This window comes from Girardinichthys multiradiatus, chromosome 18 (genome assembly GCF_021462225.1).
Source record: "Girardinichthys multiradiatus isolate DD_20200921_A chromosome 18, DD_fGirMul_XY1, whole genome shotgun sequence".
Lineage (NCBI taxonomy): Eukaryota > Metazoa > Chordata > Actinopteri > Cyprinodontiformes > Goodeidae > Girardinichthys > Girardinichthys multiradiatus.
The window spans coordinates 39,292,432-39,308,892 of NC_061810.1; the positions used below are offsets into that span (position 1 = coordinate 39,292,432).

General features: G+C 38.0%; 1 protein-coding gene across 1 annotated transcript in view; it reads left to right on the plus strand.

The window, feature by feature from the left end:
• The first annotated feature begins 6,108 nt into the window (after positions 1–6,108).
• The window catches only part of dhx36 (DEAH (Asp-Glu-Ala-His) box polypeptide 36), a 42,244-nt gene continuing 31,891 nt past the window's right edge, over positions 6,109–16,461 (plus strand). The window contains exons 1-7 of the mRNA XM_047391103.1: positions 6,109–6,682; positions 9,517–9,674; positions 9,797–9,895; positions 10,580–10,787; positions 11,756–11,794; positions 11,948–12,118; positions 12,311–12,390. Coding sequence (XP_047247059.1) covers positions 6,419–6,682; positions 9,517–9,674; positions 9,797–9,895; positions 10,580–10,787; positions 11,756–11,794; positions 11,948–12,118; positions 12,311–12,390 — 1,019 coding nt within the window. The 5' untranslated portion in view covers positions 6,109–6,418. The remainder of the gene's footprint in view (positions 6,683–9,516; positions 9,675–9,796; positions 9,896–10,579; positions 10,788–11,755; positions 11,795–11,947; positions 12,119–12,310; positions 12,391–16,461) is intronic.

Sequence of the window (16,461 nt, forward strand, 5' to 3'; positions counted from 1 at the left end):
GAAAAACATGTTTACATGTTAGCCTCATAGCATAATTGCCTAAGTCCTAGCTGAACGTTTTTGGAAAACAAGAAAACTGTAGGAAAACACATTTTTAAGCAAGAACATTATAGTTTTTATTGATGTTGTAGCAGTACGCGAAAATATGACTTATGCAATTATGCTATGAGGCTAATGATGTGTGGGGCATAAGGAGGGGCTTGCCCAAGGTGCCATTAATGCTAGAGCCACCACTGTTTAGAAATCTGGATCTTTAAAACATAACAATGAACATTCACCACAATCCTTCACCTCAAACTATATCATTCCTCACCTTTTTTTTTTCTTTTTTTAATAACACGGTACGTTCCTTGATCCAGCATCACATACGTAGTTCAGTAACAGACTTACTTACTTACTTACCTTATAAAGCACTTCAAAACAACCACAACTGCAACAAAATGCTGTACATGTAAAATCAAGGAACATTTAAAACAAAAAACAAGGAAAGAGAACAATAATAACAGTTAAAGCAGAAATGAAATCAATAAAACAATGAAAACACCCTTTTCAGGGCAGCTCATTACGCAGCTATAACTCTGGTGGAATGTGCCATAATACCAAAGATGACAGGCATGAGAAATAATGTTAGTCACCAAGTATGATGGACATTGCTTTGACCCAGGTGATCCCTGTTTGTCTCTTCTGTAACAAACAAACAATTGTGAGCATGAAACCATGTGTGCACAGTACAAAGGGAAAACCATAAAAAGGATCCATTAATCCGCATCTAACCCAGCCACAGGGGGAATGCTCCCTTTTTGAACTGTGACACAAGGGGTGTCTTCTAAGAAAAAACAGCCACAATGCTACAATGGAAGCAGGAAATAGTTCAACATATGTTCTGGGTACTAGAGGCTCTTCCAGCAGTCAAAGAGACTGAATTAAGCCAATACTGGGTTCAAGTGTATATGTTTGTCACATACCAGTATGAAAATATTCTCCATTTTTAAAGTCGCTAGCATGAGTACACTGAGCCTTAGCACCACAAATGGTATGCAACACAGTTTTATATAATTCTCTACGGCTTTGAAGTAACAAGTCCCACAACTGCAGACTTACTGGCCTGGAATACCCAATCTAACCCCTGGCTTATAGAAGCGATCCAACCTTGCTAACAAAGCAATGGCTGACTGTCCAGTAGGCACAGGAGAGCTGTTAGGGCAATCAACAGGACCCTGCAGCAATTGCCTATAGTAATTCTGTTAAGCACCTGAACAATCAGTGGTAATGACAAAAATGTGTACAACAAGGTTGGTTGTTCTTGAGAAAGAACAGTTATGCTGTAGGAGGCCCCGTCTGCACACAGTGAATCCAATTCTCAAAATGAGGCATCTTTGCAGTGGCCAAGAGCTTGGTGTGGGCTCAACGGAACTGAAACCCTGCGACCTGTCTGTCCTAACTAGCATATGCCTAGACCCAGTTGCATAAGTCCAGTTGCACCCATGGTCAATACCTTGGACCTGTGGGTTCTCAAACTTTTCAACTTTCAACCCACAAACTAACAATAGAAGAGAATCATGACCACCGCTATTAGTTAAGTAAATTAAACAGGGGTCTGATAATAACACAAACAGCAATAACTGCGAATGGTTTAAGCAATTTGTAAGCACTATTTTTGTTTCTGTTTCTATTTCAGTTAAAATATTTATACCATAAATTTGCTTTTGCCATAATATTTGTTACTTGGTTTGTTTATGAAGACAATCTCAAGACCCCCAGTACAGTTGTGACCCCAACTTTGCTAGCCAATGCCTTAGACCACCAAATGGTATATTAAGTTTCTCAAACGTTAGAAATGGAAAAAGCCTAAGAACATCTCTTTAAATGTCTGTATGCTCTGTAAATAGTGTTTAGGATCATTATTTAAAAGGCAACTGAGAATATGACACCAAAAAATGCACATGCTCACATTGAAAAGGCAAAGCAGATTTGTTAAATTGTGTTAAATCTGCTGTACTCCTATTTCACATTTTTGTATTTTTTTTTTTACCAGATTGAATAAGATGGATTTGTGAAGAAACAGGAGATCTGTGTGAAACAACCACATCAGAATTGTGAAACCTTTAATGAAAGAAAGGGGAGACAGCAGCAGGGATCTCTTCAGAGATAAAAAAAAAATTACCTATTTTTCAGGAGGATTGAAAAGTCATTTTACACTCATTAAATTTGAAGAGTAGGATTTCTAGAACTGTATATGTGTGAGAACATGCACAGATAGACAGCAGCTTCTGGAAACTGTGACATTTAAAGCTTGTGTCTGTGGTATCAGCCAGGGACACGAAAAACACAGAAAGAGTTTCATTGTCTGGGGTAATCATTGGTATAGATTTTTGATTGGATTGGAAATAATGAATTATAAAAAGACACTAGGAAAAATTTGGGAATAAAGAAAACTACAGTTTTAATTTAACAAAAACATTAAAAAACCTTTTTTTTTATGGCAATCACCTCTGTAAATAGCCCACCATCCAGCCCATTTATTGCAGCTAAATCCATTGACTATGGGGACTTTTTTTTGTTCGTTTTCATCAGCAAAATTATTGTTCAGAGACACCATTCATCCAGTTAATGGAAGCCACTGTCCAAGTTATGTTGCCCCATCTCTGCTGGGACAATTTAGAAGCTGTGTCTCTGTGCCACTTAAGGGGTACTAAGCCTTCATCAAGTCCCTCAGACATTTTGACTGTTCTATTTCTGAAACAGCTTGTTGGCTCTGGTTTCCCCACAATATTAATCAGTGCTAATAGCCCTACAGTTCCAGTTACTTCCTCCTAATTTATAAGCCTTGGACACAGCTTTTATCTTTACAAACTCATGTTTGAAACTTACATTTTTATTGCTCTCTCCTTGGATCTCCCTGGCCCTTGGTCTTACTGTTTTGGCGATGAAAAAGCTTATTAATAATATTGATAGAAGGTTTCAAATGATTGCGCATTAATTAAGGAGTCAAAACAATGTAATCTTAACTAAAATTGGTGGTGAGCATCTTGTATTGAGATTTGGTGCTCCCAACAAAAAGAAGTGTCCATGTCTGCAGGAGAGTTTCAAATGTCATCCTTTCTTTGTAATAGGGACAGTGGAAATGCCTACCTGTCATTCCCAATGGTTGCTTTGAGCTGCATTTTAATAGTAGACGTGCAACTAAATAAATTCAAGTTTTTCTTTTTCAATAGTTTTGTTTTAAATTTCCATTTAGTAAAACAATGTTGTTTTTGAACTTTTGAAAATGGCTTTCTTCTTGCCACCTTTCCATTTTGCCAGATTTGTGCAGTGCATGACCAATTGTCACCAAGTTCTCCCATCTGAGCTGCAGATCTCTGCAGCTCATCTGAAGTTACATTGGCCATTTGCTGTTTTTCAGATCATTGCTCTCCTTGTCCATCCTGTCAGTTTAGGTGGACAGCCAATGCCTTGGTAGGTCTGCCATATTCTTTTCACATTCAGATGATGGATTGAACAGTGCTCTGTGAGATGTTCAAAGTTTGGGTTCAAAGCTTTATCTTTGAACCCAAACTTTCCACAACCCTCTGCTTGACCTCTGCTGTGTTCCTTTTGTCCTCATGACGCTGTCGATTCATTAATATTTGATAACAAACCTCTGTGGACTTCTCAGAACAGCTCTATTTATACTGAGATTAAATGACACACAGGTTGACTTTGTTTACTAATTGGCTGACTTCTGAAGGTATTTGGTTCCACTGGATTTTATTTATGGGTATCAGAGTAAAAGAGGCTGGATACACATTCACAACATGCATTTCAGATTTTTATTTACAAAGTACAAAAACTAAATTTGAAAACTATGTACCTTGTTCCTTTCATTTTACAATATATGTGTTTCATTCTGTTTGTCTAATATTGCAAAGCACTGTAGCTCTGGTTACATAAGTTACATATAGCTAAGACCCTCCAAATCATGTCAAACCTTTGTTCTCAGCCAGAATCTTTTTTCTGTTCTTTTGCACCAGTCTCAGAATGAACCATATGACCATAATTTTCCCATCAATAACAGCCAGTAACTGACTTGTAATGCGTGTTTCTGTTGTGTGATAACTGATACAGCTACTCAGGTTTTATTGTATTTTGCTGTTTGCTGGGTGTGTGCCATTCTCATGGTGATCCAAACCAGCCAATGCAGATGGCTGCCCTCCATGGCTCTAAATCTGGCAGGGTTTAAATCTTTTTTAACAATACTTTTTTTTTTTAACACGAGCACCTTTAAGTGTTTGAAATATATGTATAATCAGAGCCCCTGTTGTGAATTATTTACTGTGTAGTTAAAATGGTGCGAAGACTACATATTGTGTTCACTGGTTTATGTAATACATACTTTTTAATCTATCAGTATTGTACCACAAATTGGAAGGGAAAAATAGTAATGAAGTTGTCATTTTGATCTCATCTGGGACCTTCCTATAGTAATCATCGCTCTGCAAATAAGTGTGTGAATATGCGTGCAAATGCACAAAGTTTTTTAAGTGCTCTGTATAATTAGAAAAGAGCCGGATAACTGTATCCATTTCTCTTTTCAGTTCACATAAAACAGAATAAAATTAATCATTTCAGTGACATAAGTGGATTAGAAGAGGAAAGTTCCATTACAATTCAGAAATATATCTTTCTAATGGAAGAGAACAGAATTTTAGCATCTTCGTACATCTTTTGCCTATAACATTACAAGATTAACAGAATTATGGTTTAATTTTATTTTTCATGTTCCTGATGCTAAAGGTGAGCAAATAAATAAATAAGTAAATGCACCTTTATTCCAGACACCCTCATCCATATTTTACAAACAAAACAAAATATAGAGAAATAAACTGTTGGAAAGTAAAATCCATAGAAAAATAAATCATCATACATGGTAAATAAAAAAATAATACTTATCTTTGTCCAAATTCATAAAAATTGTATATATTGTATTATTGTATGTCCTTTTGTTCCTCCATATTTTGTTTGAAACAGCGCTTCCAACAATCACAGCACACAAACTTGTAGAATTGGAAGCCTGTCTGGGAATATGAAAAATGACAAATTTTTAATTTCTCCTTGCCCTTGACATTTACGGGCATCGACATCAAAGGCAGAGGCACCAGTTCTCAATAAATGTTGTTGTATCATTACAATGTACAAACAAACAGTTTTTATATACAGGAATATATAGTCAACTTGAATGATATAAACACATTCAAGTTTATTTATACGAAATCCAATTTAATCCTATAGTTGTAAAACAATTCAGTCACACTAAAGTTATTTTTCCAGTTGGCAAAAAAGTTAGCTATTTAAGAAAACTGCTTTTGTTTATTATTTTCAATTCTTTTTTTTTTTTTTTTGTGTGTGTCTGCTCCTTCTGGTCAAACTTCCAGCAGAACCCAGCTTTGTGTAGACAGTAGACAGAAATACACAAACCCCCCCGTAAAAAACAAAACCACTGCTTGAGGAGTAGGCAACTTTCCACGTTTAAGAAAAAGTAGTTAACGGCAGCAATCGCTTATTTAGCGGCTTCTTATAGGGGAGAAACGCAGCATTAATAGATAAGCTCTTAAGGCTAGTAAAGGCTATGGGATGAGTAACAAGCGTACATATTGTGATTTGTGTATGAGTGAGACAAGTTCCATTTGTTGTTTTACTGATGTTTTTATTGTTTTAAATGTAAAAGAAAATCTCATCCGTTTCCAACAACAAAAATAAAAAAAAAAACAACTTTTGTAGTTCGCTTTAAAGCGAAATTTAAATACAAATATTTATCTTACGACATTTGTTAAGATTTATATCGCAGCAATAGAGGCCTTTATTTTTCTTGGAAGTAGGTAGACAGGAAATGGGGTGAAGACATACAGAATAGGTCGCCGTGGCCGGGATTCGAACCAGGGGACAGCCGCTGCGAGCGCCCGCTCCACCACTGCGCCAGCAGGGTACCTAATTATCAACATATCCACATACACATGACTGCTACTGTTACTTGAGAAAATCCCTAGCGTTTAAAAATAAAAAGCTCTTAAAAAAATATTCAGTGAGATACCAGTTCGGCGTGAGTGCTTACGTCAACATCCAGCGACCGTAAACCCACACGTCATATTTATGTGACATACCGGACAGAAAATAGGATTTGCTGGCTGTAACACTTTTTTACTTGTACTTGCTGCGTCTTGTTTATTTTTGCGGAGTAAAGCAGCTTTATTTTGTTTTCAGTTAGTTAACTATTAGAAGCTTGGTTGGTGTAGCGGTAAGTTTTTACAACTTCAATTTCAGGTTAAAATGTACTGATTCGGACAGTACTATTTCATCCAAGCAACGAAAACGTGCTGCTACATGTCTCCTGACAGTGACAGGTTTTACATTTAGTGCGTTTTTTTGTTTCCCTTACGGCGGTATGAGTTATCGGTACGGAGGTGGAGGTGGAAGAAGAAGCAGAAAAGGAGGTAGAGAGTACAGGGATGGGAGCAGAGAGAGGTTAGATAGAGGAGGTGGTGGTGGCGGCAGAGGTCCCAGAGGACACGGTTCCGACGTTGACCAGGACGGAGGAGCAGGAGGAGGTCAGAGGGACCGACCTCCTCCACATCTGAGGGGCCGGGAGATTGGCCTGTGGTACGCACGGTATGGAGCCGTGAGGAGGAAACAAGCTGACCGCAGATCGGTATGTGCTGTGATGGTTGTCTCCAGGTCTTACTGTGTGACTGCAGGCTGTCACTGTTCATTCAGCACGTACAGGTCCTTCTCAAAATATTAGCATATTGTGATAAAGTTCATTATTTTCCATAATGTAATGATGAAAATTTAACATTCATATATTTGAGATTCATTGCACACTAACTGAAATATTTCAGGTCTTGTATTGTCTTAATACGGATGATTTTGGCATACAGCTCATGAAAATTCAAAATTCCTATCTCACAAAATTAGCATATCATTAAAAGGGTCTCTAAACGAGCTATGAACCTAATCATCTGAATCAACGAGTTAACTCTAAACACCTGCAAAAGATTCCTGAGGCCTTTAAAACTCCCAGCCTGGTTCATCACTCAAAACCCCAATCATGGGTAAGACTGCCGACCTGACTGCTGTCCAGAAGGCCACTATTGACACCCTCAAGCAAGAGGGTAAGACACAGAAAGAAATTTCTGAACGAATAGGCTGTTCCCAGAGTGCTGTATCAAGGCACCTCAGTGGGAAGTCTGTGAACGAGAAGAGGTGACCGGACCCTGAGGAAGATTGTGGAGAAGGGCCGATTCCAGACCTTGGGGGACCTGCGGAAGCAGTGGACTGAGTCTGGAGTAGAAACATCCAGAGCCACCGTGTACAGGCGTGTGCAGGGAATGGGCTACAGGTGCCGCATTCCCCAGGTCAAGCCACTTTTGAACCAGAAACAGCGGCAGAAGCGCCTGACCTGGGCTACAGAGTAGCAGCACTGGACTGTTGCTCAGTGGTCCAAAGTACTTTTTTCAGATGAAAGCAAATTCTGCATGTCATTCGGCAATCAAGGTGCCAGAGTCTGGAGGAGGACTGGGGAGAAGGAAATGCCAAAATGCCAGAAGTCCAGTGTCAAGTACCCACAGTCAGTGATGGTCTGGGGTGCCGTGTCAGCTGCTGGTTTTGGTCCACTGTGTTTTATCAAGGGCAGGGTCAATGCAGCTAGCTATCAGGAGATTTTGGAGCACTTCATGCTTCCATCTGCTGAAAAGCTTTATGGAGATGAAGATTTCATTTTTCAGCACGACCTGGCACCTGCTCACAGTGCCAAAACCACTGGTAAATGGTTTACTGACCATGGTATCACTGTGCTCAATTGGCCTGCCAACTCTCCTGACCTGAACCCCATAGAGAATCTGTGGGATATTGTGAAGAGAACGTTGAGAGACTCAAGACCCTACACTCTGGATGAGCTAAAGGCCGCTATCGAAGCATCCTGGGCCTCCATAAGACCTCAGCAGTGCCACAGGCTGATTGCCTCCATGCCACGCCGCATTGAAGCAGTCATTTCTGCAAAAGGATTCCCGACCAAGTATTGAGTGCATAACTGTACATGATTATTTGAAGGTTGACGTTTTTTGTATTAAAAACACTTTTCTTTTATTGGTCGGATGAAATATGCTAATTTTGTGAGATAGGAATTTTGGGTTTTCATGAGCTGTATGCCACAATCATCCGTATTAAGACAATAAAAGACCTGAAATATTTCAGTTAGTGTGCAATGAATCTAAAATATATGAATGTTAAATTTTCATCATTACATTATGGAAAATAATTAACTTTATCACAATATGCTAATATTTTGAGAAGGACCTGTATAGTGCTGAGTAAATGTTTCAAATCACGCCTTATTTGTGTCTCACCTTTAAGTGGTCTGGTTCAGGTTTTGCTTTACATGCACTTTGAAGGTTATCATTTTTTAATTTTTTTTTCTTTGAGTGAAGATAGCCTTATGTTGAGCTTTAGGTTTTCTTCGCTGAAAATAAAATAAATACTCGATTATTGTTTTTATTTATTTAACTTTTATTTAGCCAGTATAACCCCCCCTTCTTTCAAAGGAGTCCTGGCCAAGAGGCAGCAACACATAAAACACAAAAAATAAAAAATAAAAAATCAACAAATAGGTACATGTTATTGAATCGGCCTCAAGAATTTTTTGTTTGGAAGTAAAAGCACTCAGTAAGAAATTCAGTTATTTTTAGTTTTCTGGAGCAAGTTCCGGGATAAGGGAGCAGAGTGAACAAAAGCCTTATTCTTACCCTATTCAATCCAACCAAAAGGGACAGAAAGAAGCAGCAAATTGTTTAGGTGAAAAGTATGTAAGTCAATATTTCTCAGTGCAATTGCAGTTTTCCCTTATGCTATATGCCATGCTTAGTTTTTTGATTCTGTACTAGTAAACGGGGTTGGCACAGTAGTATAATCACCTGGCTAAATGATCCTGTTTTTCTACCTGAACAGCTGTGATGTGTCGAGATATGGATTACACTAGACCCCCTGAGGTGTTTTTTTTTTTTTTTTTAAACCTCCTCCTGCAGTTTTAAAAATTTCAAACAGCTCTGCTCTTTAACTAAACTCCAAAGTTTGCAACATTTATTTAAAAGAGCTGCAGAGCACTGAATTTTGTCAACTTAAAGATGTTGGCAAAACCTTGCACAATGGTAAGCTTTCTCCCATGCATTTTATTTATTTATTTATTTATTCATTTTCTTTCAGTAACTTATAAAGTTATTTGAGGGACATTAGTATATGTGGACTGTACTTGCTTACCACAGGTTAAATGTTTAGGTAGGCAACAGTGGTCAAAGTAACATCTAAGGAACTGCCACAAAGTAGGTTGGTGAAACACAATTATTATTATATAGTTTCTTGTCCTTGGTTATAATATTATCGTGATTAATGCAGTGATGGGTTGCAAAAGTCAAGCAGAAACTTTCAGTGATATAAAGTGCAGTAGCAAGATAATTTATTTCCCCCCTTTTTATATATATATGTCTGCAGCGGGCGGTGGTCCATATGGATGAGGCCAGAGAGGAGCACATCACCAAGTTGCTTAACTCTGTCCAGAATGACCAGCCTGGCCCAATGAGAGACAGAAGGGATGCACAATCCTCCATGTCTGACAACTGGGGGACGGCTGCCGGCAGTAGCGGTCACTGGTGAGAGCTGATTGGGACTTGCAGAGTTCGCTCTCAAGCTTCCAGTGTAAGAGGATGTATAAAGTAAAAAGTTGAATGTTTGTAGCTGACATTGTGTCTTATTATCATGGTTGTGAAATCAGTTACTTTGATGGGGATATGCCTGAGGAAGAGAAACATAAATTTGGGGAAGAGGAAGGAGATACTTCTAAAGAGAAGAAAGCAAGTCGCTCATCACAACGGTAACTATGTAAAAAGTGTTTATTATGGACTTAGTTCAGTATTTTGTGATGCGTCAGCCTGTTAGCTACATGCGCATGAACAGCATTACTCCAGTTTTACCCTAAATAACAGCATATAACACAGATGATATCATATTAATAGTAAGCAGTAATTCAATTAACCTATCAGGAGTATGCACATCCAGTTTGTATTATGTTGACATGCCAGACATTTATACATTTAACTACATTAGTTCCTCTTAACAGTTGACACGTCTGCTTATCTTCAGCAAATTTAGGCCTTTTTTTGTCCTGTTTTTCATTGTTCCCAAAGTTGAGACAACTTGTTTTTGTAAAGGTCCTGACAGCGACAGCTATATGTGGAAAAGAAAACACAATTTGATGAAACTGTTCTTAAAAATCTTTTTTTTTTAAGTGATACTACATTTATGGAGGAATGGAAACATTTAGATTAAGGTATGGTTACTTTACAAGGATTTGGCTCTTCAATGAGGCTTTGTATTGTAATATTTAAATGGAAATACAACTTCAAAAAACAAATTTTTGCCATTCATATGAAAAGCATGACTAAAGTATAGCCCTGGTTTAGATTGGAATACAGTTAAAGTTGCCGGATGTGTAAACTTAACCACTTTTGTCAGGAGCTGTATTCCTAACGTCTGTGTTATTTAACTTTTTGTTTAGTGGCTCGTCTACAGCGGCAGATAAAGATGAGCCACCAGAAAACTGGGATGAAGATGATAAGGATGAGGCGGAGAAAAAAAAACTGATAAGGAACGACAAGGATCTGGAGTTCTTATTTCAGGAACTAGTCAGAGACTCATCAATGGATGATGACTTGAAAAGAGATCTGCAAAGCAAAAAAAAGGATCTAAATTACAAAGAAATGCTGGTAAGAGTATCATTACAAAGTTTTAATTTGTGGTCACCAACAAGACTTTCTGCCAGACCAGACATTTGTTCTTGATTTTATGTCCAGTACAAATTTAATATTTGTACATTATATCACTGTAAAGAGTAAAGAGTATGGAGTAAAGCTAGTACATAGCTTTCATAGCTTAGTATTTTTTAACATTTGGTAATCAGGTTGTTATTTTGGGTGTATAAGTTCAATTTTCAAGTGCAAAGTTTACATGTTAAAATAGCATTATACATAAATATTGGGATTAAACATGCAGTAGGTAACTTTTGTTAAACTATATTTTCTTACATATTTGTTAAAACTGTCACTATGTCCTGACAGTAGAATTTGAGACAGATAATCTGAAAAATCAAGCTCCTCTGGCACCTCCCAGTGGTCCTACTGCCATTTGCAGAAATACACCGCTCCCGGTCAGAAACAACCAATCAGAGCCAGGACGAATGTCTTAGAAGTGTCAATCGCGCTCATGTACGCAATGCTCGCACCCCTCCCCTGCACGGTGTACCGTGCTAATGGCGCTGTGCTAATGATTTGAGCACCAAGTTTGTAGTGAGACTATAGGCTGGTCAAAGTCAATATAAAGCATATTGTTGATGTTTCGTCCCTACCAGTGAATGTGCCTAGCTGTTTATCCGCCGTCATCGGTGGCCTGGCTTACTTGCCTCCGCGTTCACGGCAGGCTCTGCTGAGGAGGAAGGAGCTCTAGCAGAGCACAGAGCAAGGGGGAAGGACTTGTAAGGTGTTCTTGTTCAAATTTTCAGGCTATGGATCTCTCAGAACTCCCTACTACAGCTTTAAAAACACAATATGTGAAGTGCACAATGTTGAATGGTCAATGTTTATAAGAAACTTTACTATAGCTTTGAAATGGCAAAACTATAAAGAAATAAAAAGCTACTTTTGGTTTAATTAATTTAATTTAACTTGTTTATTTCTAGAAATTCAGGGAAAAACTACCATCACATGGAAAAAAAGAGGCAAGTATTGATTTAAATACTCTTTAAGCATTTTTATTTTAAATATCTATTTTTATTTCCCCCAAAAGTCATATTTCTTTTATTACCTTTATTTATCTCTCACTTTTTAATACCTTTTCTTCCATCTCCCTGCATCTCTGATTTGGTCCACAGGAACTGGTGCAGCTGATCAACTCTAACCGTGTCTTGGTAGTTAGTGGGGAGACAGGATGTGGAAAGACCACTCAGGTCACTCAGTTTATCCTGGATGACCACATCAATAGAGGCAGGGGTTCGACGTGCCGTGTGGTCTGCACGCAGCCTCGGCGCATCAGTGCTATCTCCGTACGTTTTCTACAGGCCTGCTTTTGTTGTTTCATACTTTCTTGATTGGCTACTAATGAGGAATGTTGTTGTTAATATGCGTAACATTCTGTTTGTTAAATTTCATGCATGCCTTATGCTGGAAAAGCAGCTTTTTTAAAAATACAGGCTTTTGTCTTGTGTGGGATTGTTTGTGTGTGCGCTCCCTCTCAGGTAGCGGAGCGTGTAGCTGCAGAGAGAGCAGAAAGTGTCGGAAATGGAAATTCTTGTGGTTACCAAATCCGCCTTCAGAGGTAAGTTTTTTTTTTTTCCCTAACAATTGCTGATATCTTAAATTGAGGTAATAGATTTGATTTACCAATGCTTTATTTAACTTTTAGAAAAAACACAGTTTTATGTCGTCTGATGATGTTGTTCTTGGCTTGTTCCTAAATTTAGACTTCATGTCAGCTTCATTTATCAGAGCACAGCCAATCATGACTTCTTAAACAGATAATTGTTGTGATGTGGAGCCAAATCTTTATGCCTATGTTACAGTTAAATATAGAAAAAAAAATCCATAATCTTGGAGCCAAAAGCTTAAGCTGATCTTTATCTTCTAATACTTTTAAAAATACACAGACATTTAAATTATAGTGGGATCTAAGTGTGATTATATCTTTAAAGCAAGTATAACTATTTTATTATTTATTAAATTATTTCCAGTTGCTGCATATCCTGAATTTATATTATCTGTCAACCAGAGGGCTAACACTGACAATGTGATTGGTCTTTTTTGCACCAAAATATGTAGCTGTGATTCATAAACCTTTCTTATAAAATTACTAACTATAGCAGGATTTTGACTTTCTACCAGTGAGCTTAAATTATAGGTGATTTAAACAGTCATTCTTTAAAGATTCATTTGTGTAGCTGCACTGTGGCTGTGTAATACTGCTTTGTTAAACGTCTAATGATGTACCAACTTTCCTTACAAAAGAAGCTGGCATTAAAACTATATTTCCTTACTGTACAATGAAGTTCTATTAAACTGGGTAGCAGAACCAAACCCATGCTGTGTATATCATTAAATTACAATAAAATACATAAAGGTTTGTCCATGCAGTGTTGCAGAATGTGAAAGATTTCAAGGGGTTTAAATATTTTGCAAGGAACTGTATGGAAATTAAACTGAATACAATGTATAATACATACAGTACAGACCAAAAGTTTGGACACACCTTCTCATTCAAAGAGTTTTCTTTCTTTTCATGACTATGAATATTGTAGCTTCACACTGAAGGCATAAAAACTATGAATTAACACATGTGGAATTATATACTGAACAAAAAAGTGTGAAACAACTGAAAATATGTCTTATATTCTGGGTTTTTCAAAGTAGCCACCTTTTGCTTTGGTTACTACTCCGCACACTCTTGGCATTCTGTTGATGAGCTTCAAGAGGTAGTCGCCTGAAATGGTTTTCCAACAGTCTTGAAGGAGTTCCCAGAGATGCTTAGCACTTCTTGGCCCTTTTGCCTTCACTCTGCGGTCCAGCTCACCCCAAACCATCTCGATTGGGTTCAGGTCCGGTGACTGTGGAGGCCAGGTCATCTGGCGCAGCACCCCATCACTCTCCTTCTTGGTCAAATAGCCCTTACACAGCCTGGAGGTGTGTTTGGGGTCATTGTCCTGTTGAAAAATAAATGATGGTCCAACTAAACACAAACCGGATGGAATAGCATGCCGCTGCAAGATGCTGTGGTAGCCATGCTGGTTCAGTATGCCTTCAATTTTGAATAAATCCCCAACAGTGTCACCAGCAAAGCATCCCCACACCATCACACCTCCACCTCCATGCTTCACGGTGGGAACCAGGCATGTAGAGTCCATCCGTTCACCTCTTCTGCGCCGCACAAAGACACGGTGGTTGGAACCAAAGATCTCAAACTTGGACTCATCAGACCAAAGCACAGATTTCCACTGGTCTAATGTCCATTCCTAGTGTTCTTTAGCCCAAACAAGTCTCTTCTGCTTGTTGCCTGTCCTCAGCAGTGGTTTCCTAGCAACTATTTTACCATGAAGGCCTGATTCACACAGTCTCCTCTTAACAGTTGTTCTAGAGATGTGTCTGCTGCAAGAACTCTGTGTGGCATTGACCTGTTCTCTAATCTGAGCTGCTGTTAACCTGCGATTTCTGAGGCTGGTGACTCGGATGAACTTATTGTCCGCAGCAGAGGTGACTCTTGGTCTTCCTTTCCTGGGGCGGTCCTCATGTGAGCCAGTTTCTTTGTAGCGCTTGATGGTTTTTGCGACTGCACTTGGGGACACTTTCAAAGTTTTCCCAATTGTTCGGACTGACTGACCTTCATTTCTTAAAGTAATGATGGCCACTCGTTTTTCTTTACTTAGCTGCTTTTTTCTTGCCATAATACAAATTCTAACAGTCTATTCAGTAGGACTATCAGCTGTGTACTGTATCCACCTCCTGCACAACACAACTGATGGTCCCAACCCCATTTATAAGGCTTGAAATCCCACTTATTAAACCTGACAGGGCACACATGTGAAGTAAAAACCATTCCAGGCGACTACCTCTTGAAGCTCATCAACAGAATGCCAAGAGTGTGTGGAGCAGTAATCAAAGCAAAAGGTGGCTACTTTGAAGAACCTAGAATATAAGACATATTTTCAATTGTTTCACACTTTTTTGTTCAGTATATAATTCCACATGTGTTAATTCATAGTTTTGATGCCTTCAGTGTGAAGCTACAATATTCATAGTCATGAAAAGAAAGAAAACTCTTTGAATAAGAAGGTGTGTCCAAACCTTTGGTCTGTACTGTATGTGGTAGGTAATTCATTGACACATGGCAGTTGATAGCACTTTCCTTTCTGGTTTAGTAAAGAAATAATGTTGCATTCCTCATTGCTCCTAAATATTGTACAAAATCTGTCACACATTGCACCTTAATGTAGCTAATGAGGTACCACAGAGCAACATTAATACCCACAAGCAAGGTTTGGCTCAGTAGAAAATTAAAGGTGACTGGACTTTCTCAGCCTCTGTAAGGTTGAGTTACAAACTAGGAAAGTAGAAATTTGTTTGAGGGAAGAGGGAGCTTATTGTTTGCAGAGTGAACAATGAGATGACCTCACAGCAGAACTGTTACAGTGTGGTATTGTGCTGTAGAAATGAATTTGTGGCACTGCGCAGAGTGTGAAGTGTCGAGGCTGTTTGAAGCCCAGCAGCTCTTATTTTACATGAAGCATTTTGGCTGCTTATTAAGACCTTCTAAATGCTAAATAGTCTGTTACGTGTCTGAATGGGAAGAAATGTTGGCATACCCTTGTTCTGTTTTTACATATCATTTTTTAATATCTTTGGTGATTATTTATGTTTTTTTTTTGGCTCACTGCCTTGGTTGTTTTCATTCTGTTCTGACCCTGTGAATATACAATTTTTGCCTGTACTCAGGGTTATTACTTCAGTGTTATTTTTCCGGAATATTGTATTATTTTTAAATATCACATTTGCATTAATTATACAACAAAGCCTTCGGTGTAGCTCAGTTGCCGGTGAGATGCAGTCAGCAGCTATGTTTTAAGACACAAAATGAATTAAAGCTCCTTGTACCTTTTTTTTTAAAGGATTAACTTTTCAACAATGAGAAATACCCTGGTTAAGTAAGAAGTTTAATCAGTGTGAACAATTACACATTGCCTATTGGCCTGCCCTACCCCAGTTTATGTACCCTTCAGAGTTCATGGCATGGGATAAATGGGTCTTTTTTGGACCTAGTTTAACCCCCTCCTGTTTTTTCAATGTTTTCATGCCATGATTGAATATTAATACAAGTAGGAAACATGTTTTTTTTATTATTATATTATATTATATTATCACTGTTAAAACTTAAAAAAATGTATTTGCCTCATTTTGAGAAAAAGACAATAAAATACCACAATGAAGAACTAGTTGTAGACAGTCCGCTTCCTCAATTATTACTCTTTGCTTAACAACTGTAGTTTTAAACAGATGGCAGTCCTTAACATGACATTTCTTTAAACGTTGGTATGCCTAAATATAATAAAGTATAATTGCTTTGTGAAGTTAATATGAAAGTTAAATTGGAACACGTTTTTTTAATACAACACAGATGCAGCTGAATACAAGTAAACAAAAACTGATATAAACTACTTTGAATATTGCCAAACCTCACCAAATGTTTTTTGATTAAGGTTTAGAAAAAATTATATTTCAACCTGTGAAACGTCAGACTAGTGCAGGTTTATTGTTTATCTGAACCCTCTGCCGTATATTGTGGTTAGCAGTTACTAAAATCAAACTCAGCTTTATATGCAAGGGTGTACATTTACCTAATGAA